Genomic DNA, 26,630 nt, shown 5'->3' with positions numbered 1-26,630 from the left:
CAAAGCCATGGCTTATATCATCTTCCATATCTCCCAGTCACCTACCTCAGGGGAGAGCACCCAGGAGAGACCTGTCAAGTTGATAGGTTAAATGATGGAGACATGGAGAGAAAAGGAGATGCTACAGAGTGTGAGGTCAGGCCCCACGATTCCCTTAGATGGTACCTTAGAGAAATTGTTCATCCTGTCATTGGCACATCAAAGGCGGACTGTTTCAAGTCCAGTCTTTTGTTGGGCATTCCTGTAAAATTGATTCAAAAATGATAGAATCTTTGCACATATAAACAGCTAACAAACGATGGAGAATGTGTGTCTAAACAAACCCAATTGGCAGGACATGCTGTGCTGCTGAGAGGAAGCCTCTGGCTATCCATCACACCTTGAAAGATGAACAGGGAGGGCCTAGTTTTCCCTTCAAAGTCAGGAAAGGTTAGCACTCTGGGAAGATGGAGCCCAGTGGGAATTTCAAACACATGGCGTGGCCCTTCCGGCTTGTAGGTCATTATTAACTATTCTTACCCTAAATCGCCATGACATATAATCTCTTTCCTGATTTTATTATTTTACTTGCTATCACAAGACCGTAACTTTTCAGACATTCAGGTGTGCTTAAGGGAGGAGGAGGTAGAATAAGGCTTTTAAAATCTTTGATTCCCTCAGAAAACATATTTGCTTACTTTACAAGGAAGTTGGGGTTTGGTTTTGTTTTGTTTTCTACTGATGCCAAGAGGGGATTAATGAGTAGCTGCTGGGTTTGCCAGCTTTCTTTTGATTTCAGTTTATGTAATTAAGCAGTTCCCAGAATGACTTGAGATTCTCACTCTGCATCAAAACATGCTTCTCAAATGTGTTAGGTGTGGAGGTCAGAAACAATCCAGACTCACTGAATGGAGGGAGGAGAAGTGAAAAACCTGTCTTGCTTTAAAACAGTCCCTCCTATGTCAAAAGGGTTGACCATGCTTTGGGACCATGCCCATTGAGCTGTATTGAGTAGAAAACCAAGTTAAAACTGAAGTTCAGATAGGCTGAAGTTAGAATAACTCGAAACGAGGTTAACAATAGAAATAACGTGGGGAGACCAACTCTGGTTTACTGTTGAATTTCCAGCAACCAGGGCCTCGTCTGCGGTGGGTATTTAAGACCTCATGCATTCAACAAAGACACACTAGGAACCCACTCCGTGCCAGGCTCCATTCTAGTTGCTGGGGGTACAATGAGGAACTAAGCCAATGAGAATCCCTCCCTCAAGATGCTACCATGGAGTGAATGTTGGATGAGCAGATTTTTATTGAGCGCCTCTGAGCTGGTAGTGGCAATGGCGATTGCTGGGAAGCGTAAGGTATGTTCCTCAAGGAACTGACCATCTCACGGGGCGGTGAAGACATCTGTCCACGGAACCAAAGAACTGTTCAAAGCTATACCAAATATTGGGTGCTAATACAGACAGACCCCCTGAGGGTGAAATGGTCAGAGTGGGCACTCATGGGCACATTCTGCAGGCAGGAGGCCTAGTGCAGTAGGCTGACTCGTCTTGAAGCCTTTAACTCCCTAAGCAGTAAGAAATTGCAGATACAAATATCAGAGCACCCTTTGGTTTTTGTTTCTCTCTTATAGCCCCCTAAACTTTTTTAGTTCTCCCCACATGATGCTTGTTTTTAAAGGGAATTATAGCCGCTTTTCTTTGGGGTTAGACTAATTCCCTTAAAAACCAACAGGGCAGAATTACCAATAGCTCCCACCCTCATGAAGTATACAGACTGCTGGCAGAGAAAGACATAAATCAGTGACACAAATCAAAGACCCACTGGAGAGTGTCGCATGTAATAGGGGGATTTGACCTGGTCAGAAAAGTTAGGGACAGCTTCCTAGGAGAAAAGATGGTTGCACTGAAATCTGAAGGACAAGGAGGGATTAATTAGGTGAAAGGAGAGGGGAAAACATGCCAAGCAGAGGGAGCAGCATGAGCAAAGGCCCTGTGGCAGGAGGGAGTTTGCAGTTGGGGTAGAGGGAACAGGGAACAGCTGAAAGTGCTTCTTACTCAGAAGAATTAGGGCCAGATCACACAGGCCACGAGGCTTATTAGGCAGTTTTCTATTTATTCCAAGAGTATCAGGAAACCTTTGAAAGAGTCAGTAGGATGAGGGAAGGAAGGGGGGGATGCATTGTAATCAGATTTTCATTTCAACAGGGTAACTCTGCCCATAGTGTGATGAGCATTTGGTGGGGCAGGGCGGGGGGAGCTGGAATCAACATAGGGAGCATCAGTAAGAGGCACTTGCAAGAATCTCGACAAGAGATGATAACTGCTTGGGCGAGAATGGTGGCCATGATGGTGGTGACAACAGATAGGCAAATGTAACAGGTACAGAGGTAATAAGTGCAAAGGTACAAAAGGTAAAAGCAGTAGGGCTTGGTGATGGATATGAGGGATAAAGGAGAGGAGGGAGGTATTGAGAATGACTTTCAGGTTTCTGATTTATACACTTGGCTGGTTGGTTAAGCCCTGCCCTGAGACATGCACCCTGGACGAGGACCAGTTTGCTGGGGGAAGATTATGAAGCAGTTTTGAACATGTTGTGTTTGAGTGCCTTTGAGGCATCAGAGGGAGATGTCAGAAACACAGCTGGGTAAATGGAGGAGAGGTCTAGGATGGAGGGAGACGTTTGCGAGTCATAGGTGTCAAGGTGCAGTAGCCACCGTAGGTGTGGATGAGATCACTCAGCGAGTACGGAAAGGGGAGGGCCTAGAACGCTGCCTTGTGGGATTCCAACTCCTAACTAAGTTAGGCTGGAGAGAGGAGAAGCCTACAAGAAAAGGCAGAACAAAACCTGCCACAATCACAGGGAAGAACCAGCTGAAAGCTAAGGGGAGCAAGCGTTTGTTGGGAGAGGAGGTGATCAGGGGAAAAGACTGCTGAAAGGACAGGGAAAACGAAGACTCGATAATTACCGTATTAACTATCATACCTCTAGCTAGAATACTGTAGTAACAATAGTAACAGACAGTCTTTATGGAGGAACAGTTATGAGCCAGGCACTTTAATATGTAATTTAATCCTCATAAGAACTTTGTAAGGGGGGTCCTATTATCATCCTCATTTTCACAGATGAGAAAACTGAGCACAGAGGGCTGAAGTCATTTGCCTGAGGTCACACAGCCAGTAAGTGATGAAATCAGCGTGGGAGCTCTTCTTTCTCACTCCATGGCCCCTATCCTTAAATGCCGTGTGTCTGGTGTTGGAGTATAAAAAGCAGCCAGGGAGGCAGGATGGGGAGGGGAGATTTTTCCTCTTTAGAAATTTGGATTCTTTCAGACACAGGCAAGGAAATACTCCATTGTTGCTAAAGCCCAAGTCCAAGTTGGTGACCATGGACTGGCATTGCAGCAGCTGTTTCTGATGGTGGTTCAGCTAGATTAGAGCGGTGTTGAATGCATGATGCAGCTGTTCTTACCATGGGAAAGCCTTGCCCCAAGTGCTCTAGGGAAGTGGTTCTCAAAGTGGGGGTCCCTGGCCAGCAGCATAACATCACCTGGGAACTAAGAGATGCAGAGTCTCAGGCTCCAACCCACATCTTCTGAATCAGAAACTCTGTGGGGCGGGAGGAGAGGGGGAGGAATCCATGTTCTAACAAGCCTCTGTCAGATTCTGCTGCACAAGTTTGAGAACCTGTGTTCTTGGGAGATCCTTGAAAAGAAAAAAGAGGAAAACTCCAATAACTTATAATCCATATATCTCACCTGGGCAGAAACCAGATGGAAGAGTGGGTCTCCATCCTGGCTACCCACTGGAATCACAGGAGGACCTTTGAAAACTACTGATGCCTGAGTCCCATCCTCAGAAATTCTGGTTTCGTTGGATTGGGGTTGGCCTGATCATTTGATTTTTGAAATAAGGATTTGAATGGGGACTAGATGATTAAATGAATGGTTGGCTCCTGAATACTTCTGAGTACAAAATTGTACTTGGGGGAGAAAACAAGGCAGGCTTTGAAGGGGAGGGTCAAGACAAATGGAAGAGAAGCTAGACCTTAGGGCCTTGGTGAATACCAGTAAAGCTTGAATAATTCTGGAGGTTGTGGTGGGGGAGAAGGTAGTCTGAATTCGTAACAATTCTTAAGGATGGACTTATTTTCAAAGACATGCCAATTATAAAGTAGATATGCCATTAAGGCTGCTCCATGAATAAAGTGTCATTGTGATTTTTATTCAGTCTTCATGGAAATGATTCTACTAATTCTGATTGGAAACAATATGCTGACATCCTCCTGGCAGCTTCGCTGAGACTGTATCTGTATGTTAAGAATGTACTCTGACCCTCTGGCCTCTCAGACCTCGCTGTTTCCCCTTTGCTCCATGAACGTTCCTCCCCGGCTGACGTAGTCAGCTTACCGGTCCCCAAGCCTTCTCTGTTCCCATGTTCTGGTATTTGTTGACACCTCCCGCACCTCCTCCTCCTCTAAGGGAGGGCCTAGCTCCTTCTAGAATCCTCCATGGACCCCACCACTTCAGAGAGCCCCCCTTTCTCCTAATCCTTTCAGCACCCAGTGTCTTTAAGTCACTCTGCTCCTATTGTGTTTTCATCATTCTACCCATTTCCCATCTCTGCCCCTGGATCATAACCCCCCCGCCGCCACCACCGCCTCCACCGCCTCAGGACAGTGATGGTTTATAACTCTTTGCCTCCTGTCTAGCACAGCACCCCACACTCTACGGGCTCTGCAAATTGTAGGCAAGAAACTGTGCAAAAGTGAATTTCGGTCCATCTTCTTCCCACCTCAGAATGGTGGGCAGATGAGAAGGCACCACCCCTAATGAGGTATGACTGTGGTTTGGCCCTTCTTGAGGACAGAATCCATAGGAAGCACGCCAGGGTGGGAATCCCAGAAGGAGCATCCTCCAGAGTGAGACGTGGCCCTCACGGGAGGGACTCTCACTGTCTCATTAGTCCATGTTGCTTTGTGTTAGTTTCCTAGGACTGCAGTAGCAAATCACCACAAACTTGGTGGTTTAAAATAATAGAAATCTGTTCTCTCACAGTTCTGGAGGCCAGATGTCTGAGACCAGTGTCCCTGGGCTAAAGTCAAAGTGTCAGCCAGGCCATGCTCCCTCCAGAGGCTCTAGGAGAGATCCTTCCCTGCCTCTTCCAGCTTCTGGTGGCACCGCCTTCCTTGGCTCGTGGCGGCATCACTCTAATCTCCACCTCCCTGGTCAGGTTGCCTTCTCCTCCCTTCTCAAATCGCCTCTGCCTCCCTCGTATAAGGACATCTGTGACTGCATTTAGGGTCCACTCTGGTGATCCAAAATAATCTCCCCAACTCAAGATCTTTAACTTAATCACAACTGTAAAGTCCTTTTTTGCCATCTAAGGTAACATTCACACATTAAGGGATTAGGACATGGATACCTTTGCGGGGTGGGGGGGCATGATATAACCCACCACACATACCAAGGTAACTGGAGCCTGCAAAGGGACAGAGATTTGTCCAAGGTCACACTTCAAGGTCATAACAGAAATTAGACAGAGACCCAGATCTCCTTTCTGTCAGTTTTGGGCTCCTCCCACTAGATCAAGCTGACGCCTATAAAAGTAAGACAGATTTTAGAATAACACTTCGTACCCTAACTCCTTCATCTTCTCTCCAGAACGTGTGCTACTAGGGTCCTTGAGTCCCGGTTCTGTTACTTTGGACTCACAGTACGCTTGCTGGCCTGTGTGGGCAGCTGCAGCGGAATTCACTAAATGGCATTTCCTCCTCTCCTTTCAGGACCGCCTCTTTTTCGTCATGGAGTATGTAAATGGTGGAGACCTCATGTTCCAGATTCAGCGGTCCCGAAAATTCGACGAGCCTCGTTCCCGGTTCTATGCTGCAGAGGTTACGTCAGCCCTCATGTTCCTCCACCAACATGGAGTCATCTACAGGTACCTCTCCTCTCCTCCTCTCTTCCCCAAAAGCGAAAAAATAAAAGAGTTTTCCGGATGCTTGGACTGACTTGGCTCCTGCCCCACTGGTCTCTTAGCAACCCGCTTTAGATTAGTTGTTTGTTCCAATTTGCTTACAGAGGGCTTTTTTGGGGGCTGTTTATCACAGTGAATGTTAATATTTGAATGGCCCCGGGAGATCTGACCCACTGTTTGTGCCAGTTTTGATTGAAAGCTTAAGCACGACATTTTAAAGGCTCAGCGCCAAGTAACCTTGGGGTGACCTTCGTTTCTCTCTGCCCCACCCCCTACCCTCTTCCTTGAACATCAGGGCATTCTCTTTACTTTTTCCTTCTGTGCCATGAACTTCCTCCCCTTCCCAACCTCTTGCCACTTCCTGAGTTTGTTTGGCTTAGTTGTCTCCAGCAGATAGAATCGGAGAAGGAGGAGTTCCTTGTGGGTCTCAGGGTTTATGATCTTGGTGGGGAGGAGGGGAGGGGAACTAGACAATGTCCAACAGGAAGTGACTCTCTGCAGATCATCCAGTCCCTTATTACTGCCTTGTCCCCCTTCCAAGAAAACATAGAATGAACACACACACACACAAATTTTCCAGTAAGAGAGCGAGACTACGCAGGCTCTTCTGTGAGGTCAGGAATTCTGGGAGGAGTAAATATTTATAATTAGCAACAAGGACACTAAAGTTCCTTAAGGTTTTTTCAATGACTGTCAGTTTCTTTACTCAGATTTTACTTCTTCCTTTTTTTTTTTTTTAAAATTGGGTAGAAGAATAGCTGGCTTGGTTCAACCCAGAACTAATCCCTCACCAGAACTTCACTGACCTGCTCCCGGGAGCAATGCCCTGACTAAATGTGCTCCAAGGGGTTCTGACCAACCTTCACCAGCTTCCTAAAGTCCCTCTGCTCAAAAATAGTCAGTGGCTCCCTATGGCCTGCAAAACGAAGCCCATACTTTTTAGCCTGCTTTCATGACCCTCCACGACAGGAGTCCATGTATTTGTTTCCTGTTACTGCATAACAAATTGCCACAAACGCAGTGGCTTAAAACAACACCCATTGATTATCTCACAGTTTCTACAGGGCAGGAGTCCAGGCAAGGCACACCTGGGTTTCTGTGCTGTGATCAAGGTGTCAGCCAGACCGCATTCTTATCTGAAGTTTGGGCTCCTCTTCCAGGCTTACATGGTTGCGGGCAGAATTCATTTCCTTGCAGCTGGAGCATTCACGTGGCTTCCTCAAGGCCAGCAGGAGAGAAAGTCTTTCCTGCTTGGAGTCTCTAACTTCAGGGAGACCTGGACCCTCTTTGAAACAGATCATTTGATTAGATTGGGCGCAGCCAGGCTAATCTCTCTTTTGTTTAACTCAAAGTCAGATGACTTAGGGACTTTAATTATACATGCAAATCCCTTGGCCCTTGCCCTCTAATGTCATGTAATCTCAGTAGTGATACCACATCCCTTTTCCACATTGTTTTGGTTGGAGGTAAGTCACAGTTTTGCCACCGTATACAAGGGGAGGGGGTATGAGATTATACCAGAGTGTGACACCTTGGGGGTCACCTTAGGTTATGTCTACTACAGCCCAGAACACCTTTCTCCCCTCACTTCCCATGATCTCTTGTTTTGAACCTACCAAGGTTCTTAGCTTTCCTCAAACTCACCTGCTAATTCCCAGCTTCCTCATTTTTCTGCCCTCCTCCCCACCTCCTCCGTCCAGCCCGGAAGCCTCATGCAATACTGCCTGCTGGCTCGAAGCCTGGTCCCACCAACCAGAGCAAGTCTCTCCATCCACCACACTTTATTTGCAATTTGGGAATGAATTGCAAGTTGAAACTAATTGCTGCACCTGCCACTCTTCACCTTGTGTTAGGGTCGGGCATCCATGTGGGTCCTTCACTAAGTCACACCCTCTCCTTTAGGGCCATGGCTGCTTCTTTTTAACCCTTTGATCTTCTTCTTTTACATCCTCTTCTTATCTTGCACATAGTAAATGGTCAACAAATGAACACTGGCCTCGATTAGTTTAAAACCCTAATCTCTGCCCCCCAAACTGGTTGCAGGCTAGTTAGAGATACTGGGGTTAGATATGTGAAAAGATCACCCGTACTACAAGGCAGTGCACTGTTAGGTGCCAGTGACAAGAAGAATTGTCATTCATTGATAGATCATCCCCATCCCCTCCCTATTAGACTGGGTGTAATCATCCACAGTTTACCAGCAGGGATTCAGAGACTTCCCTTAAATAATTTGCCCCAGGCCGTAAGTGACAGACTTAGGAAGTGTAACTGATCAGCCAGTTCGTGCTACACATCATGACACTTGTCATGGGCTCATCAAGTCCAAGTCCACACTTTACTAGTCATTCCAGGTACTCCAAAACTTGACTTTTTCTTACATGTCTGGTTTCTTCTCCTTTCTGCTTCCCTCGCTGAATGCTTCCCTCTCATCACACCTGTGAACACTTTTGTTCTGTTGACGTCTATGAGCCATACATGCCCCCTCTCTTTCTCTCCTTCCCATCTCCTTGACCATCTCTTTTTTATCCATTTAAAAAAGATTTTATTGAAATATAGTTGATTTACAATCTTGTGTTAGTTTCAGGTGTACAGCAAAGTGATTGTTATACATATATATTCTTTTTTAGATTCTTTTCCAGTATAGGTTATTACAAGACATATAGTTCCCTGTGCTATACAGTAGGTACTTGTTGGTAATCTATTTTATATATAATAGTGTATATATTTTAATCCCAAACTCCTAATATATCCCCCACCCCCTTTCCCCTTTGGTAACCGTAAGTTTGTTTTCTATGTCTGTGAATGTTTTGTAAATAAGTTCACTTGTATCATTTTTTTTTAGAGTCCACGTATAAGTGGTATCATATGATACTGTTTTTTTTACAACTCTATTGTAGTATAATTGCTTTACAATGGTGTGTTAGTTTCTGCTTTATAACAAAGTGAATCAGTTATACATATGTTCCCATATCTCTTCCCTCTTGCGTCTCCCTCCCTCCCACCCTCCCTATCCCACCCCTCTAGGTGGTCCTTGACCATTTCTCTTCAATCTCTATATCACCTGGCCTGGTCCTTCTCCCCTCCAGCCCCATCTTCTAAATGCTGGTTTTTCCCACGGCCTTCATCCCCAAATACTCCTCCTGAGCAATTTCAGCATTTGCATGCCTCCAAATGACACCTGTGTGCCCATGACTTCCATATCACTCTCTCCAGAACCTTGCACAAGATCTCTCTCTTTCAAGACAAACTCCAAGGCCTTCTTCCTTCTTCCCTGGCTAGTTTGCAAGAATTTCTTGACTTGACTCACTCACTGCCTCTCGGTTTTCTGCCCTTCTGTCTGTCTACCTCCCTCTCCATCGCTGCCCAGTGTTCTTTCAAAGCGCAGGCTGATTGTCACAGGGTCCCCCCTGCTTAGCATCCTTCAACCCTCATAAGATAAAGCACAGAAAGGGGTGCTTTTTCTACCCAGAGGAGATGCCTTTTTGTGTTTCTCACAAAGACACCATGCATGCTGACAGCACCCTCGTGGCCCCCAATGATCTTTTCATCCTTATCCCCCTTCCCCCAACCGTGTATCCCACCCTCAAGGCCCTCCAAATTAGGCCATTCTCCCCCAAATACCCTTCTCTTTCATTTCTCCTAGTCTTTGTCTCCACTGTCCCTGGAATTCCCTTGCTCCTAATCTGTGTCTTGATCAGTGAGTGGCTTCCAGGTCACATCTATGGTCTGACTGCCTTAGAGTCCCTGGTTTAAAAAATAGGTAGATTCCAGAATACTGGACAAGGGGACTAGATAAAGATATAGGTGAGGAGAGAGTGGCCGTGAGGTGGTGATCGCTGAAGCTGGGTGATGGGTACGCGGGGGTTCACTATTCTGTGTGCTTTTTTGTATGTTTTGAATTTATCATAAATAATCATAATTTTAAAAAAAATGAATAGCAATTCCAGGAGCATTTCCAGGAGCAATTCCATAGCAATTCCATAGCATTCCTAGAGCCTTTGATTCAGTAGGTCTGTTATGGAGTACGGGAATCTGTACTTTCTTAAAACATTCCTCAGGTGATTTGGGGACCACGGGTCTAGAAAAATTCCGTTCTGCCCTCAGAACTGTGTCAGATGCCCTGGCTCTGGGAGGCCTCCCCTGACCACCCAGCCTGCCGTGGGGGTCATGCCTTCCCTGAGCGACAGCATCTCTCTGGATCAGGCTGGTTCCCTTTGCCAACCTTGTATTTTCACTTAAGATACCCATTCTGTGATTGAGAACTCCATGCAAGCGTGCTTACCTGGCTGGCCTGGGATGGTACCCTGCTTGTAGTAGGTGTTCACTAAATACTTGTTCTAGTCTCTAATGCTCCAGAGCCTTCCAGTCTAGTGGGTTGCTACCTCATACATGTGCACTTTTGAAAGTCTGTGTTGGAAGCATCTGCAGCACACACACACAGTTGTTGGTTTTTTTTCTTTGCCCCTGAACGGCCCCCCTTCCTTTATCTCTCTCGATTCATAGATGAATGAGGACCATGTGATCTCTCTTTCCCATGCTGCTTTGTTTGAAACTTCTAGCACATGGGCTAGATGTTATGTGTCTCTTCATATTCGCCTCTGGCTGTTCCGAAGCTCAGGTGGAGACCATATTTTGGGTGGTGCAGGGGTTTATCTGGGAGATTGGCAAGACCAAATTTTGCAGGAGGAACCTCATTGCTGAAGTTGAGATAGAATTTTCCAGCTTTCCTGCTGGAATTTATACACAAACTAATTAGCAGCTAATTGGCCAGGGTTCAGGAACTAAGGGAAGAAGTCGTTTCCCTGACTGGGGGCTCACACTTGAAGTCGAGCCCAGGCTGACAGGCTCCCTTTCCTCTGGGCCCTCTCTGCTCAGGTTTCCCCCATGGGCGGCACAGGGCACTGTCTCTGTGTCCCCTGCCCAGCGTTCCTGAGCATCCTCTGTGTGCTGCAGTGGGAGCAGGCGTTAGCTTACTGTGTGTCCACGCTTCCTAACTATGGCTTTTAAAAATCTCTTCCCCTCCCTTACGCACTCACACATACCATGACAGGGGGAGGTTTTCAGGGGTGGACTTTCTTCCGAAAGTTGATTCACGGAACTTTCTCCTATTCTACATCATGCTCAGAGCTTGTCTGTTTTCCTCTGAGCTGCTCAGTACAGCAGCTGAGTCTCAGAGGATGCTCCTCTGACCATGGGACATGGAAGAGAGACTGTGGGATCCACCTCAGACACAGAGGGCAGCGGGGGTTCCCTGGGAGGAGAACCAGAGGCTTGGCAGACAGGAATGCATCTTCTTCCTTCACAATCACACGTACTGTGGCAGAGGGTGGTAAAGAACATGGCTTCTGCCACTCTGGCCAAGTGTCTTAACACTAGAAGAATGAATTCCTTCCTTCATTTGTATAAAATTGATTTCCTTTTTTTAAAGTATAGAAGTAGTAGTCATAGGAAAAAATCAAAATTTTAACAGCAAAGAAAGGTAAAGTCAGTTTTCTCTTCCCCGATCTCATAGGTACCCAGGACAAAACAGTTGAACAGCTGCTAGAGAATCCTTCAAGAAATCTTGAGCAAGTGACTGAACCTCTTCATGACTGGCTTCCCTGTGGGGTTCAGATAATACCTGCCTTGTCTCCTTTCTAAAGTAGTTGAGAGTGATCATGACTAGTTGGACTGTACAGGTAGAAGTGAAGGATATAAAAACAAGTGGGGAATGACAAGGTATTTTATTTATGTCAAGTATGATTGATGATTAACATTCCTCACTTAGAGCACTAAAATTTGGCCTTTTACCAGCAGGAGAGGAAGTTGTAAGTTTTAAAGCTCTCCTGATCCTTTAATTCTCCAAGATTTTCAATCTTTAATGAGCCATCATCATCACCCCCCAAAAGTCAGTCCGCCCTGGGTGCCTGTTATGTGTCTGGTGCCAGAACTGAGGGGCAATAAGGGGACAGGAAGAGAGAGAAGGGCATTTCTGCTTTGGCCCCATCTAGATCACTCTGTAGTCTGGAGGTGCTTAGAAAAGGCTTTCCTTGTTGATGATAATGTTTATAAAAAGTCAATTAAGAATTAAGAGCAGGGAACAGAGATTTCGTTTACACTCAGATAAGCCTGAGTCTGAAATGTCTGGTCCTCTCCAGAGCTGGGGGACAAAGCCCAAAATGGGGGACTTGGGAGGGATTTCCCTAGAAAGAGCTGAAGACGTACAGAGGTCTCTGGCTGTGCTCTCCAAGCCCAGCCTCCCTGGGAAATGCATACGGAGTTGTGATGTGCGCTGTAGTCTTGCCTTCCTGGTGGTCTAAGGGGATTGTGTGCCTGGTCTGCGGAATGATAGCCTGCCTTGATCCCTGGAAAGCTTTCCTGCCATAGGCAGTTAGGCGTTTCCTGAGTTGAGGAAGGTCTCTGGTTAAAGGCTGTGTTAATAACTGGAAAATCTACTGTTTAGAGTCTCATCTTCTTTCAGTACATTTCCAGTGTAGCTAATGCTCATACATAGCAGGGGAGGAGGAGGAATTGGCATGATCCCTTCCACTTTCCTTCTCAGTCTTCTTAGGACCTGGCCCTTAGAAAATCACGTGGGGATCTTTGTTCCCACAGAGCACTGTTCTCAGCCATCAGCATTCCCCCACCCATTGTAGAAAATGATACTTTACTGTAAAACTCCTAAGGACCTAGGGGCTGAGTGTGTAATGAGATGATACCAGTTCCCGAGGCAGGAATCGCAGTGTAAATGTTAGATCAAGGAGGCCCTCAGAGGCTGTCTAATCCAACTCCATTTTATAGATGCGGAACTTGGAAACCAAAACCGGGCAGCAGTTCACTCAACTTTATGCAATGAGGTGTTATAAAGCTTAGATGTTATTTTAATCAAAGATATTCATATAGATAAAGATTCAGACAGTTCTACACAGTGCTTAAAGAAATGAGAAGCCATTTTCTGCCCTTTCTCCCCACCAATTTCCCCTTCCACAGAGACAACCACTTACAGTTCTTTTAGCTGACACTTCTGGTATGGACCTTTGTATTTCAAAATAACATGGTTTTGTTTTTGTTTTTGTTTTTGTTTAATTGACATATAGTTGATTTCCAGTGTTGTGTTAGTTTCTGGTGTACAGCAAAATGATTCAATTATACATTTTTTTTCACATTTTCCATTATTGCTTATTATAGGATATTGAATATATTTCCCTATGCTGTACAGTAGGACCTTGTTGTTTACCTATTTTAAATATAATCGTTTGTGTCTGCTAATCCCAAACTCCTAATTTATCCCTCCTTCATCCCATTCACTCTTTGGTAACCATAAATTGGTTTTCTATGTCTGTGAGTCTGTATCTGTTTTGTAAATAAGTTCACTTGTGTCATAATTTAGATTCCACATATAAGTGATATCATATGACATTTGTCTTTCTCTGGCTTACTTCACTTAGTATGGTAATCTCTAGGTCCATCCATATTGCTGCAAATGGCATCATTTCATTTTTTATGGCTGAGTAGTATTCCATTGATATATATACCACATCCTCTTTATCCATTCATCTGTCAATGGACATTTAGGTTGCTTCCATGTCTTGGCTATTGTAAATAGTCCTGCTTTGAACATTAGGATGCATGTATCTTTTTGAATTAGAGTTTTCTTTGGATATATGCCCAGGAGTGGGATTGGTGGATCATATGGCAACTCTATTTTTAGTTTTTAAATGAACCTCTGTATTGTTTTCCATGGTGGCTGCACCAGTTTATATTCCTACCAACAGTGTAGGAGGGTTGCCTTTTCTCCACACCCTCTCCAGCAGTTGTTATTTGTAGACTTTTTTTTTCTTTTTAAACAGTTTTTTTTTTAATGTATATTTATTTTTGGCTGTGTTGGGTCTTCGTTTCTGTGCGAGGGTTTTCTCTAGTTGTGGCAAGCGGGGGCCACTCTTCATCGCGGTGAACGGGCCTCTCACTATCGCGGCCTCTCTTGTTGTAGAGCACAGGCTCCAGACGCGCAGGCTCAGTTGTTGTGACTCACGGGCCCAGTTGCTTCACAGCATGTGGGATCTTCCCGGACCAGGGCTCGAACCCATGTCCCCTGCATTGGCAGGCAGATTCTCAACCACTGCGCCACCAGGGAAGCCCATTTGTAGACTTTTTAATGATAGCCATTCTGACCAGTGTGAGGTGATACCTCATTGATACCTCATTGTAATGTTATTTTTTAAATTTTATTTTAGACATTATCTAGTGACTTTCCACTATGGAAGTGAGCATTTAGTTCTCTGCCCCACCTACTACCTACTCACCACCCCATCACATCCACATAGCCTTCCAAACCTCCCATCTTCTCAACAGAGTTTACTGTAATTTTTGTTAAATGAATGTACATTGTATATATTATTATGACTGTGAAATACTATTTGGAACTAAGCCACTTGATAAGCTATAATTACTTTTCCTTTCCTATACATTTTCTCTGTTTGTTTTCCCTGGAGATAACACAGATGCTCTCCAGATTGTCCACATCTCCCTTCAGGGTGGCTAGGTGCAATAGGCATTCTATCAGTATTCTTGGATAAATTTCTACTGGTGCCTCCTAAACTGCTCCAGTCTGAATGGTTGTCCTCAGTGCCTACTGCAGAGCTGTCACCCTGGGATCTCCCTTCACTGTTGTCCAGGCATCTTTGCCTCTCCCATGTGAGAACTCCTCTCTTATATCACGTCTCCTCTTTCTTGATACACTTTCTTGATGTGGTGATGTACCTTCTGAGAAGGAGTATGAAAAGTAAATTTTTGAGATCTTCCTTTTATATCTAAAACCATCTTGATTGTACTCTCAAACTTGATAAAGAGTTTGGCTAGGTATAGAATTCTAGATTGAAAACCATTTTCACTCAAAATGTGAAGGTATTGTTCCACTGCCTTCCAACTCCCAGTGTTGCTATTAAGAAGTCCAAAACTATCTTGTTCTTGATCCTTCGTATGGACCTATTTCTTTTTTCTGGAAGCTTGTTAATTACATGTTAATGATGAGGTGTAGACCCATTTTCATCCATTGCACTGGGCCTTAGATAAACCTTTTTAATTTAGAAAATCATGTCCTTCAGTTCTGGGAAATGTCTAATTTCTTTAATGATTTCTTCTGTTCTCTTTCTGTAACTATTCAGATATTGGAGTAGTCAACTTGGGCATCATTACAATGAATCATCCTATGGGCCACTTATTTGGGGAACTTCTGACTATCAATATTTTTAGAGTTTTTCTCTTGGAGTCCTCAGATTACCCTGGGAAGACTTTTCCAGAGTCCTGTCTGAAGAGACAGGGCTTGGCAGCCAGGTGAGCCAAATGAAAGAAGAGGATTGAAGGCCCAGCTCCCAGAATACATATATCCATCCAATTGCCCTATTTTTAATTCTATACGCTGGTGCCTGCCCTCTCCTCCGTTCCACCCTGGTCCCGGAGACTTTCTGTTTCTCCCCTGTTGAGAATAAATCTCTGATGTAGAGAAGGGGCTGTGCAGAGTAAGAAGAGAATTTGAGTTTATAATTGCTTTTCAACCAGATCTCTTCACTTTATCTCTTTCTACATCATCCTAATCTCCAGAGGTAACGGTTACTGCAAATTCCTGAGCTTTGTTAGAGCAGGAAGTGGGAGATTCTACAGTGTAAATTTGATCATTCTTGACTTTCCCCATTGCTGGTTCAGGATTCAGCTCTTTCTCAGGTCTACTGAGTCATGTCCCACTCACCCCTCTGCTTTCCAGCTTCCAAAATTACGTCACTGTTCTTTCTTCTCTTGTTCACTCCCATCTTTGTGTGTTTAGGCCTTTGTGTGTAATTTGGGGATGGAGAGAAAAATAATTTGTTGTGGGTATTTGAGAATAATGCTATATACAATAATAATAATAATAATATAATACAATAATAATAATAACAATAACAGAAATAATAACCACCACAGCAGTAGCAGCAACAGCAACAACGATAGCAAGCTACTCATTTAGCCTTCCTTACCAGCCAGACTCTATTCTGAGCACTTTACACCCATTAACTCATTTAATCATCACACAACAGCTCTGTGCGGTAGATACAGCTATTATCCATGGGATTTGTGGTATTTCCAAAGAAGGAGATCCTGCCAGATCCCACCCCACTGCCGCCACTGTCAGGTCACCCTGTCCCGTTGCTGCCAGCTGCGGTCTTGCGTGGGAAGCAAAGTTGTATGCTGGAGACACGGCGCTGAATTTGGAGTTGGAGAACTGGGGCTGAATCCAGTGTCTGTCTCATCTTTATTGTGTTTTCCTGGGCAGAATACTTAAACTGTTTGAAGTGTAGTTCCCTCACTGTACCATGGGAATTAGAATGCAAAGCTCCCTGGACTGTGTGGAAAATTACATGAGAAAACATTTGCAGAAGTGCCGAGCGCAATTCTTGGCACCTAGGAAGCTCCATAAATATTGGTTGGATGAATGAGTGGGAGGAGGGTTGTGGAGTCAGAGGATGTTACGGGCTGAATTGTGTCCCCTCCAAATTCGTATGTTGAAGTCCTAACTCCTAGGACCTCAGAATGTGGCTGTATTTGGAGATAGGCCCTTTAAAGAGGTAAGAGGTTAAATAAGGTCACGTTGGTGATCCCTAATCCAATATGACCAGTGTCTTAATAAGATGAGGAGATTAGGACACAGACATGCACAGAGGGAGACCATGAAGACACCAGGAGAAAACCCATTTACAGGCCAAAGAGCAATCTCAGAAGAAATCAACCCTCCATCTGGGACTTCCAGCCTCCAGAACTGTGAGAAATACATTTCTGTTGCTTAAGTCACCCAGGGTGTGGTACTTGGCTATAGCAACCCTAGCAAACTAATATAGAGAACACAGGTTGCAGTCCCAGCATTGCTACTTACTAACCGTGTAACCCTGGGCAAATGACCTAATCTCTCTGAGCCACAGTTTCCTCATCTGTAAAATGGAGCTGATAATAAATATCAAATCAAAATAAGATGGCCAGGCCTGCAGCCTTGGCATAAATTGAAAGCTTTAAATAAGCTAATGGACATAAAAGGTTATAAAAGGACATAAAAAGCTTTAAATAAGCTAATGGACATAAAAGGACATAAAATGGACATAAGTTGTTTGGAGCGCAGTGAGGTGTGTGGAGGTGCAGACACCTCAGGAACGATGACACCCTGTTTGCGGGAAGCAGGGTGGTGGACATGTGAGGCTCTGTCCCCATGCAGGTCAAGGGCCCATCTAGGACAGGGCCTAGATCTCAGGGTCAGGCAGTATTCCGGGGAAGGGAGCCTCTCTTTGGCGTTATTCCAATACTGTGAGCATGCAGGGACCCTGAGGCAGGGTAAGAGAGTACTGAGAAATGCACCTAACAGTGTCCAGTGGGCTGGAACAGCCAACGGGTGTGCTTGCATAGGAAATCTGCGGAGTCTGACTTCCGTGCCTCGGCCTCCTTGACGGAGATCTACCATCTTCATGAGCTCCCACTTCACCCCCCACCCCCATCCCCCACTCCCTACATGACCACCTTCAGCAAAAAAGCTGACTTCAAAAATGTGCGTTTTGGTAATGGGAGTCATTTGGCCCCTCTACCGTGTTGTATAATTGAAGGGCTTGTCTCCTGATAAAGGAATACTACGTGTAACTGTGGGGTTTCAGGGGTAGTCACTTTTTTGTGGGTCTAGGTTTACTTAGAGGTGAGACCATCTTTACCCCAGACTCCTTTCGTGCAGTGTCACCTGCCAATGACAGTGTAGGGTGAAGTCATTGTGACATGATGAAGGGGAGGGGAAGAGAGAGCAGAGCCTGAGCTGGTTGGGATGAAAGCCAAGTTTATATTCTTCTGAGGAAGCCATGTTATTGCCGACCAGATCAGAAGTAGAATGCTGACTCCGTTGACATTCGAGGCTCAGAGCAAACAGGAAGTTTGGAACCAGAGGGAAATTCCTGATTAAATGTGTCTGAGTGTTTCAGCTATAGTGTGTGTTCAGAGAGAAAATGATCAGGGACCCTGTCATCTACTTTTGTGTCTCTCATTATACCTACCACAGAGCTGAGAACCCATTGTAGTGGGTAAGGACTTCTGGCTCAAACTCTTGTCTCCACTGCTTATTAGGTATGTGATCTTCAGCAAGGGACTGACTTCTCTACCCCTCAGTTTCTTCATCTGTAAAATTACCTCCCTCAAAGAGAGACAGTGAGAATCAAATACATGTTAATATGTGTAAAATCATTACGATTGTGTCACGTACAGAGTAAACACTCACTGAATGCTCGCTGCTGCTATTGCCTTCGTTGTTCTATTTCACAAGTGGCTGAGCGGACAGTTGGTCAGATTCACTTTGTCCATCTTGGAAAGTTTCCCATGAATGTATCTTGCTAGCTGGCAAACTGATGAAAACACCTTGTCAGGTTAGAGTCTCCCAAACAAAGGCTAGTTTGAGGACCTGGGACCTGTATTATGAAGGAGAATTCGGTATATGTAGCTTTTATGACCATGCAGTGTTCTATAGAAAGTAGACATCTTGGAACATGTATTACTGCAATGTATTCAACAGTAGAGCCTGAATTCTCCTGGGCTGAGTCTTAAGATTTTGTTTCTTCAATGCCTTTGGCTAATGATTGAACTGCAAAAAATGGGAATTGTTTTAGCAAACAGTGGGCGGCTTTGCCACGTGGTAAGCAGAGTCTGTGTGAACATCTGAGTGAATCCCGCGGTCTCGGCCCTGGCTGAGTCCAAGATGACTCAGGCTGTTGGGGGCGCTCCTCAGCCCATGGAAGCATTAGGGGCCACAGTTAATTAGCTCTGTTTCTCTCTTTGGTCATGTGGTAACAGGCTGATGGATTAATCCTGGTGGTTGTTGCCACCTTCTCTCTCCTTACTTCTGGGTCTCTTCTCCCACCATTCCTACAGATTAACTAGCATAAAATAAGGAGTTGGGGCACTTTCTTGCTCAGAAGTCTGCAGTGACTCCGTGTTGTCTCAGGATATTGTCCAGACTCTTCCACCTCTTACCTGAAGCCATCCCCAAGCTGACCCTCTCACTAACTTCTTCTCCAGGATTTGCACACAGGTCTCTTCCCACCCACCCTGCCTTCCCAAGTGCTTCTCCCACCGGGCTCCTCCCTGGAAGGTGTCCTCATCAACACAGCCACACACACTGTGCATTTATCACCCAGATCCCAACATCAACTCCTCTCTTTGCCTAGGAATACCGTACATTTTCCTAGAATACCAGACCTTCTTTTTCACTTTTTATTTTTTCTAACTCTTTCCCATCCTTTAAGATTCAGCTTCAGTTCATTTTCCCCTGGCCCTTTCAAGCAAAGTTGGCCCTGTCTTCCTCCCGTTAATGCTGCATCTACTCCATTATATTCTAGCATTTCTCACATTGTACTGACAACTGTTTCTTGGTTGAATGATCTTGTAGAGCTTCTGCGGGTTATGCTGAGCTTAAGGTTGAATCCAATCGCCCTTGAGTTCATGGCCAACCTATTCAAATGGATCAAGCAAAACACCTCCAGGGAGGTAGGGGGACTTTCTAAATATATTTGGCCACAGGGATGCGCTTTCTGATGGACTTCTTGCTGGACCCACATTTTCCTGGGCTTCTTTCTGTGCGCACTGCCCCATTCCACGGTCTTTTTATTCTTCACGGTGTCTGGAGGATGAAGTGCTGCAGTAGAAAGAACGTGGGGCCAGGAATCGGGCCAGAACTCTGATAAAGCTTTGCCTCAGTTGGGTGACCTCAGGCAAATTACTTCTCCTCTCTGGACCCCGGCTCTGTACATGACGGCTGCATTGGAGGATCTTGCTCTGTGAGCCTAAGGTTGTTGGTCTGGGAATCCCTTGAACAGACTCTGAAAATGAATCTCAAAAAATGGCATCTGCAAATGACCTCAGTGAGGCTCCAGAGGTGTAACTGTATTTAACTGCCTGGTGCCTTCTGGAGAGTTTAGAGGTCCTGGAACATGAGACTTCGTTGGCAGGTGGTCTCATGCTCTGCGCTCTGAATGTCAGATCACCCTCTGTGGATCCCCCACTCCAGTGTATCCACAGTCCCCCCTCTTAATCAAAACAAATGGTTTCTCAAGGGTCTGATGCTGCCAAGTTAAGCGTTTATCCCTGTAGTGAGCAGAGCTTCCTCCAAGGGCCATAACCCACCATATGGGCAAGAGTTCCTGTCTGAGGAGCAGGGCTGTTTGCTTAGAAAGTCATGGTCCCATCAAGATTGAGAATCTCACTCCCCAGGATTCAGAACCTTCTCTGAAGTGGGAAATCTCTCAGATGAAATTCCCTCCATTGTTGGAAATCTGCTAATGCAAAAGCATTCATCCAAAAGGGATTTGAGTTTGCGTTTGTACCATTTCTTGAAGAGTACCGCTCTGTTGTTCAGAAGCTGTGTGTTTAAGCAGATGCTCATTTATTCAGTCAGCAATGACTGTTAAGCCTCCGTGGTGTATCAGGTGTAGGCCTTGGAGATACCATGAAAAGGAAAAGACACACACTCTCTGCCCTCTTGGCACTTAAGTTTGGGTGGGGATGCCAGGCAATAAAATGAACAATAACAATAAAAACTGATAAGGATGGTGATAGGGAAAGGATAGGGTGCCAGGGAACTACATAGCACAGATACCTCAGCTGGATGGGGAAAATCAAGGAAGGCTTTCTGGGGGAATTGACCTCTCCCAAAGAGGCCCAGTGGGGTAAGAGTTGGCCAGAGGAAGAGGCCATGGGAGAGTGTACCAAGGAGTGGGATCAGGATGTGTGAAGGCTTGGTTAGGTAGGATGCCAAAGGGGTCTGTGGGTCTAAAGAATTTCTACATGCCTGGATCTCAAAGCACAAAGGGAGGCTTGGTGAGCAGCAAGGCTTGAGGGGAGACCGCAGACCCCATCCTGAGGGGCCACAGAATGACTGTCCAAAGTCATGTGACTGGACACTGTTGTGCTGTTAGGTTGTGTTATATGTGGGAATTGTGGAAGAAGGGCCTACTATTTAATAGAATTTTAGAGGTGTGAGTAAACTTGGGGGTCAGCTACTCCAATGCCATCTTCTATAGATGAATAAATTAGGGAGGTGGTATGACTTGTCCAAGGTCATTCAGCCTCTTGATGATGCAGACAGAACCACTGGTGGGGGCTCTGGTGTTTTTTGATAGTGTGGGCTGATAAACTGACTCCAAATAAACAAACAGAAGCACCTGGTTTGTAGCTGATTTCCATGGTGTAAATATTCCCTCCAGGAGAAATTTCAAGCTACCCATGTTTCACAATCAGCTCACAACGCTCCTGAAAATTTAGCAATCTGATTTGTGAGCTGGCACCAAAGGGGGAAAGCTATGCACATCTCTTCCCAGCTCCGTGGCCAGTGATATTTTGTTGGTAGGTTGATGTCAGCCATGGTGGGAGTATTTGTACCATGGAACTCAGCAAATGCTACAGATCAAAGTTTGTTTCCCCTGGAAAGCTATTGTTAAATATTTACCAGTACACCACTGTAAAATGAAATCTGTAGATTAAGTTGGGCAGTGCTGTTCGGGTCAACTATACCCTTCTTGGTTTTCTGCTTGTTTGATATATCACTGAAAAAGGGCATTTGTGCACTTCTCCTTTCAGTTCAATCGTCTTTTTTCTAACAGTTTTATTCCAATTTAATTCACATACCATACAATTCATCCGCTGAAAGTGTACAAATCAGTGGCTTTTAGTATATTCACACAGTCATGCAGTTATCACCAAAATATTTTCATCACTCCAAAAAGAAACTCTATTTCTTTTAACCATCAACCCCCAGTCCTCTCCCACCCTCACTCCCAGCCCTAGGCAACCACTTATCTACTTTCTCTATAAATTTACCTATTCTGGACATAACATATACATAGAATTATACAACATGTGGTGTCTTATAACTGGCTTCTTTTACTTAGCATGTTTTCAAGGTTCATCCATGTCGTAGCATGTATCAATGCTTCATTCCTTTTCATGGCTGAATAATGTTTTGTCGTATGGGTATACCACATTTTGTTTATTCATTCGTCAGTTGATAGGCCTTTGGATTGTCCCCCTGCTGCTATTAATATTACTGTACAAGTCTTTGAGTGGACATACATTTTCATTTATCTACCTAGGAGTAGAATTGCTGGGTCAGATGGCTTAACTTTTTGAAGAACTGTCAAGCTGTTTTCCAAAGTGACTGCATCATTTTACATTCCCACCAGCAACCTATGCAGGTTCCAGTTGCTCCACATCTTCACCAACACTTGTTATTGTCTGTCCTTTACGATTATATATCCAAGTGGATGTGATGTATATCTAATTGTGGTTTTGAGTTCTATCAGTTTTTGCCTCTATTTAGACACTCTCTTGTTCAGTACATACCTGTTTAGGATTTTTAGGTCATCTTGAAGAATTGACCCCTTTATCATTATGTAATGTACCTTATTCCTGATAATTTTCCTTATTGTGAAGTCTGCTTTGTCCGAAGTTAATATAGGTAGTCCAGCTTTCTTTTGATTAGTGTCAGCTTGGTATTTCTTTCTCCATCCTTTTACTTTTAATCTATCTGAACCTTTATTATTTAATGTGTGTTTCTTATAGACAAAATATAGTTGGGTCTTGGTTTTGGTTTTTTTTGTTTTTTTGGCTACAGTGGGTCTTCGTTGCTGCACACGGGCTTCTCTAGTTGCATTGAGCAGGGACTACTCTTTGTTGTGGTGCGTGGGCTTCGCCTTGCGGTGGCTCCTCTCGTTGTGGAGCAGGGGCTCTAGGCGTGCAGGCTTCAGTAGTTGTGGTTCACGGGCTCTAGAGCGCAGGCTCAGTAGTGGTGGCACACGGGCTTAGTTGCTCCGCAGCATGTGGGATCTTCCAAGACCAGGGCTCGAACCCATGTCCCCTTCATTGGCAGGCGGATTCTTAACCACTGCACCACCAGGGAAGCCCTGTTTGTTTCTTAATCCACTCTGACAATCTCTGTCTTTTAATTGGCGTATTTAGAGCATTCACATGTAAAGTGATTATTGATAGAGTTGGATTGGTATCTACTATTTTTGTAACTACTTTTTACTCATTACATTTGTTCTTTGTTTCCTCCTCCCCACTTTTTCTGTTGCTTTCTTACTAAAAAAAAAAAAATGCCAGTTGTAATTGTAAGATGCATCTTAACTTCAAAATTGTTAAAATGTAAAAAAAAATTTTTTTAAAGTGCGTTCTAGAATCTATGAACCATGGTCATAGTACCCCGCCCCCCATAAGGAGGTTGTAGAGCTTAAAAAGGGCTGTGCATCAAAGTACTTGGTGCAGTGTTTGGTATGGCAGTGAGCACTAGATATTAACCATTACCATAATTACTACATTAGTCCTACCCAATTACTCTGTGGACCTCACAGCTGACCTAGACATCCCAGTTCCATCACTGCATCACAGCTGAGAATAATTGCCCTAAATACATAGATATATGGTTCTGCACTGAGGTTTTTTGTGGTCCCTTACTGCAAATATGTTCTCTTGGCCTGTTTGTTCTGTAGTCCACAGTCAAACACAGAACTCTGAGGTCAGACAGCCCCATATTTGAATCCCAGATTCATCACTTACAGATGCATGACCTTGAGAAATTTCTTAACCTCTCTAAGTCTCAGTTTCCTTACTTGTAAAATGTATATATTAATACCTTCCTCACAGAATGTGGTCAGGACATAGCAGGCGCCCAAATCATAGCTATTATTATTATCAGTTGTCATCCTATCTCTTTCTCTAAATAAGATGCTTACTGTGCCTCAGTATCCCTTTTTGAGCTGGAAATTCTAGGCAGGACCTGATGGGTGCATAGAAGAATTTAAACATTAGCAGGGGAAATGCCTTGAACCATAGGGACCAACCTCTCCAGGTAGATTTGGCAGTGGGGAAAGGGGGTGGGGCTCCTTCTTAGCATGCCTCACATAGGAGGTTCCCTCTTAGCCCTGGAGAGGCTCAACTTTAACACAAAAAGAGATTCCTGGAGGATGCAGGCACAGCAGGGGCAACATGACGGCAGCCACCCTTCTCACATCCATCGTAAGGCAGTTCATCCTGATGGAACACTGGCTGTGTGTTCATTGGTTCTGGCTGTTGTGGGGACACCAGGTGGGTGACTGTGCTTCATCTCTGCAGTTTTCTCCTCAAGAATATTCTAGATAGCGCTATTTATTCATTTTCCTTTGCTTTCTTAATTTTGTTTCCCGAATCTGCAGTTTGGGTTTAATGGGAATGGATCACCCACCGCCCTCTCTCTTCACTCCCCAGAACACATTTTTAGTGTCTGAACAACACCAGGCTGGGCCTCTAGACCCAGATGAGCAGGAGATGCGCATTGACAGAAGAATCCTATAGTGCTTGGCTCTGTTTCATGGTGGTGGCAGTGTGTTGGACAGCATCAAACTGAACATGGGCAGAGCTAGGCCTGCCTAGAGGAAATTTCTGTGTCTGTCTAGTTTTGTGTGGTCAGGGGACTTTGTTCATGGTTTTTCTGAGTCAAGGCTGCAACTTTCCCAGAGGCCGGGCCTCACCTGGCAAACATGGCTGGAAACAGTAGTGCCCTTCCAGAGCCCAAGGCTTCTAGAAGGATCTAAAATTCTTAACCTCAAGAGAGATACTTTGCTGTGCTTTATGATTCAGTGAGAATTTTGTCATGTACTGATGTGAGTTTTTAAAAAAACCAGGGTGAATTAGAGCAATTATCTGGATTACCCAAACCAAGAAAAGGGCAGGATTTGGAGAAAAAGGATTTTAGGCCTCAATAATATATATTTGGGAATCACTTTTTCCAAGATTATATGTTCTAGAAGATCCCAGGAAATCCTGTCCCATTGGGCTGGGCTGCTGAGGAAAGTCAGCGACAGTTCCACAAAGCTTCCAATCTGTCCTGAGTCAGCCTCCACGTGAATGACACCCTTGGAGAATTTCTCCATGCTGTGTCCCACCTGGACCACAGTGGAACTCAAACCTCAGTCCTAAGCACTGTAAGGTTATATCAGTACTTGGTAGGGATCAGGGGCGTATTATTTCACAAGTTGTCAACTACCCAAAGCAGAACAAAGTTTTCAAGCTGAGTGAGTCACCTTGGACTTTCGCCCCCAACCTTGCAAGCTTCCACTGACAGGTCTGTTTTTAGACTCTGTTTCCCATCCTTTCCAGGTTCCTGTGAGGTAGTGGAGGTATGTGCTGTTTGTGAGAGTCTGAACACCTAACTTATTTTTTGCACAAAGAAATACACATATCATTAGACCCCAAACCCAGTGAAAAACGTCCACCCAGTGTGTCTTGTCCAGAGACTTGAGCTGCTAAGCACATGGCTAGAAGAATAAGCTGAGGGGTGTAAGGAATCCAGAAGCCCCACTTTCCTGCAGATGTCATGGAATTCTCCAGTGGGGACCCTTTATTGTCAAAGGCAAATTTGTGTGCATACAACATGGTACCAGCCATCAATGAGAGATATATCTTTGCAGGCATGAAGCCAGATTTGGGAGCTATGTATATGTGCATCAGTGCTTGCTTCAAAGCTACTGGGTTCTATTTGTGTGTTTGTCTAAATTATAAATCAATGTTTTTGATGGAAGCAAGATACAGAGTTATATTTAGAACCTTCTTAGAATCAGACACAGGCTCCTTTACCCCTCTGTAATTAGTACCCCATTACAGAGGGTACGCTGGGGAATGCAGCTCAGAGAGAGCTTTCCCATCGTTTGCCTTCTTTTCTTTTATCTTTACATATAAGTTTTCATCTTTGCTTTTCTTTTCAATATAAGACAAACAAAATTCCTTACTATTAGGAACCAAAGGCCTAAAGTTACAGAAAGAGAGAACTTGCTTTATAATATTGCAGGGGCGGGGGATTGGGGTGAGATTTCCCCAAAAGGTGAATGAGTATTTATTTGTACAGTGACTTATGGGATTTCAGACAGTGGGTAGGGACGTAGTGCTTGCTCAGTCTCAAAATGTTTCACTTTTGTTAGTCTTGTCTCCCAATTTAAATTGTTAGCCCTTGGAGGCCTGGGAACATGACCTCTCCTCCTCTTGGGTCCTCCAAGGTGCCCAGCATTGGGCTGTATATGAGGTAGGCCTACTTCAGGGAGGATATCCCTGTTTGACAGGTGGGCACATTCCTACAGATGGAGAATGTCAAATGAGAGCTGCCTTTTAGAACTTCTCAGAGAACAGTGTATGCACATGGATATGAACTGCTTGGCAGCTACAACCTACAGGAAAAGTCTTGGATTCTAATCTAAAACATCCAGAGTAATAAGCAATTCAGTAACTATTGGGTGTATGCTTTCATCCTAGTTTCAAATAAAATAAGATGATGATGAAAAATGTGAAAGGAGATTGGTGAGCTGCTGGTGACCCAGTGCTGTTGACACCTTGGAACAATTATGAAATAAGAAGGCTGGGATATTCTGATGCTGTTCCTCCCACCCCCCCCACCTCCATTTACCCTTAGCAGAAACCAGTGGAAGAAAACAAAAACAGTCATTCGAAAAGATATATGCACTCCCATATTCATAGCAGCATTATCTACCATAGCCAAGATATGGAAGCAACCTAAGTGTCCATCAACAGATGAAAGGATAAAGAAGATGGGGTATATGTATACAATGGAATACTACTCAGTTATAGAAAATAATGAAATTCTGCCATTGGCAACCACATGGATGGG

General features: G+C 44.6%; 1 protein-coding gene across 3 annotated transcripts in view; it reads left to right on the top strand.

Annotated features, from left to right (window-relative positions):
• The window catches only part of PRKCE (protein kinase C epsilon), a 550,583-nt gene that overhangs the window by 433,155 nt on the left and 90,798 nt on the right, over positions 1-26,630 (top strand). For all 3 annotated transcript variants that reach the window (XM_081254637.1, XM_081254636.1, XM_081254635.1), the window contains one exon: positions 5,766-5,920. In XM_081254637.1, coding sequence (XP_081110763.1) covers positions 5,766-5,920 — 155 coding nt within the window. The remainder of the gene's footprint in view (positions 1-5,765; positions 5,921-26,630) is intronic.

Source organism: Mesoplodon bidens (genome assembly GCF_964165515.1).
Source record: "Mesoplodon bidens genome assembly, chromosome: 14".
Taxonomy (NCBI): domain Eukaryota; kingdom Metazoa; phylum Chordata; class Mammalia; order Artiodactyla; family Ziphiidae; genus Mesoplodon; species Mesoplodon bidens.
Note: the sequence above shows the minus strand (reverse complement) of the source record. Positions and strands in the feature narration are given on the sequence as shown.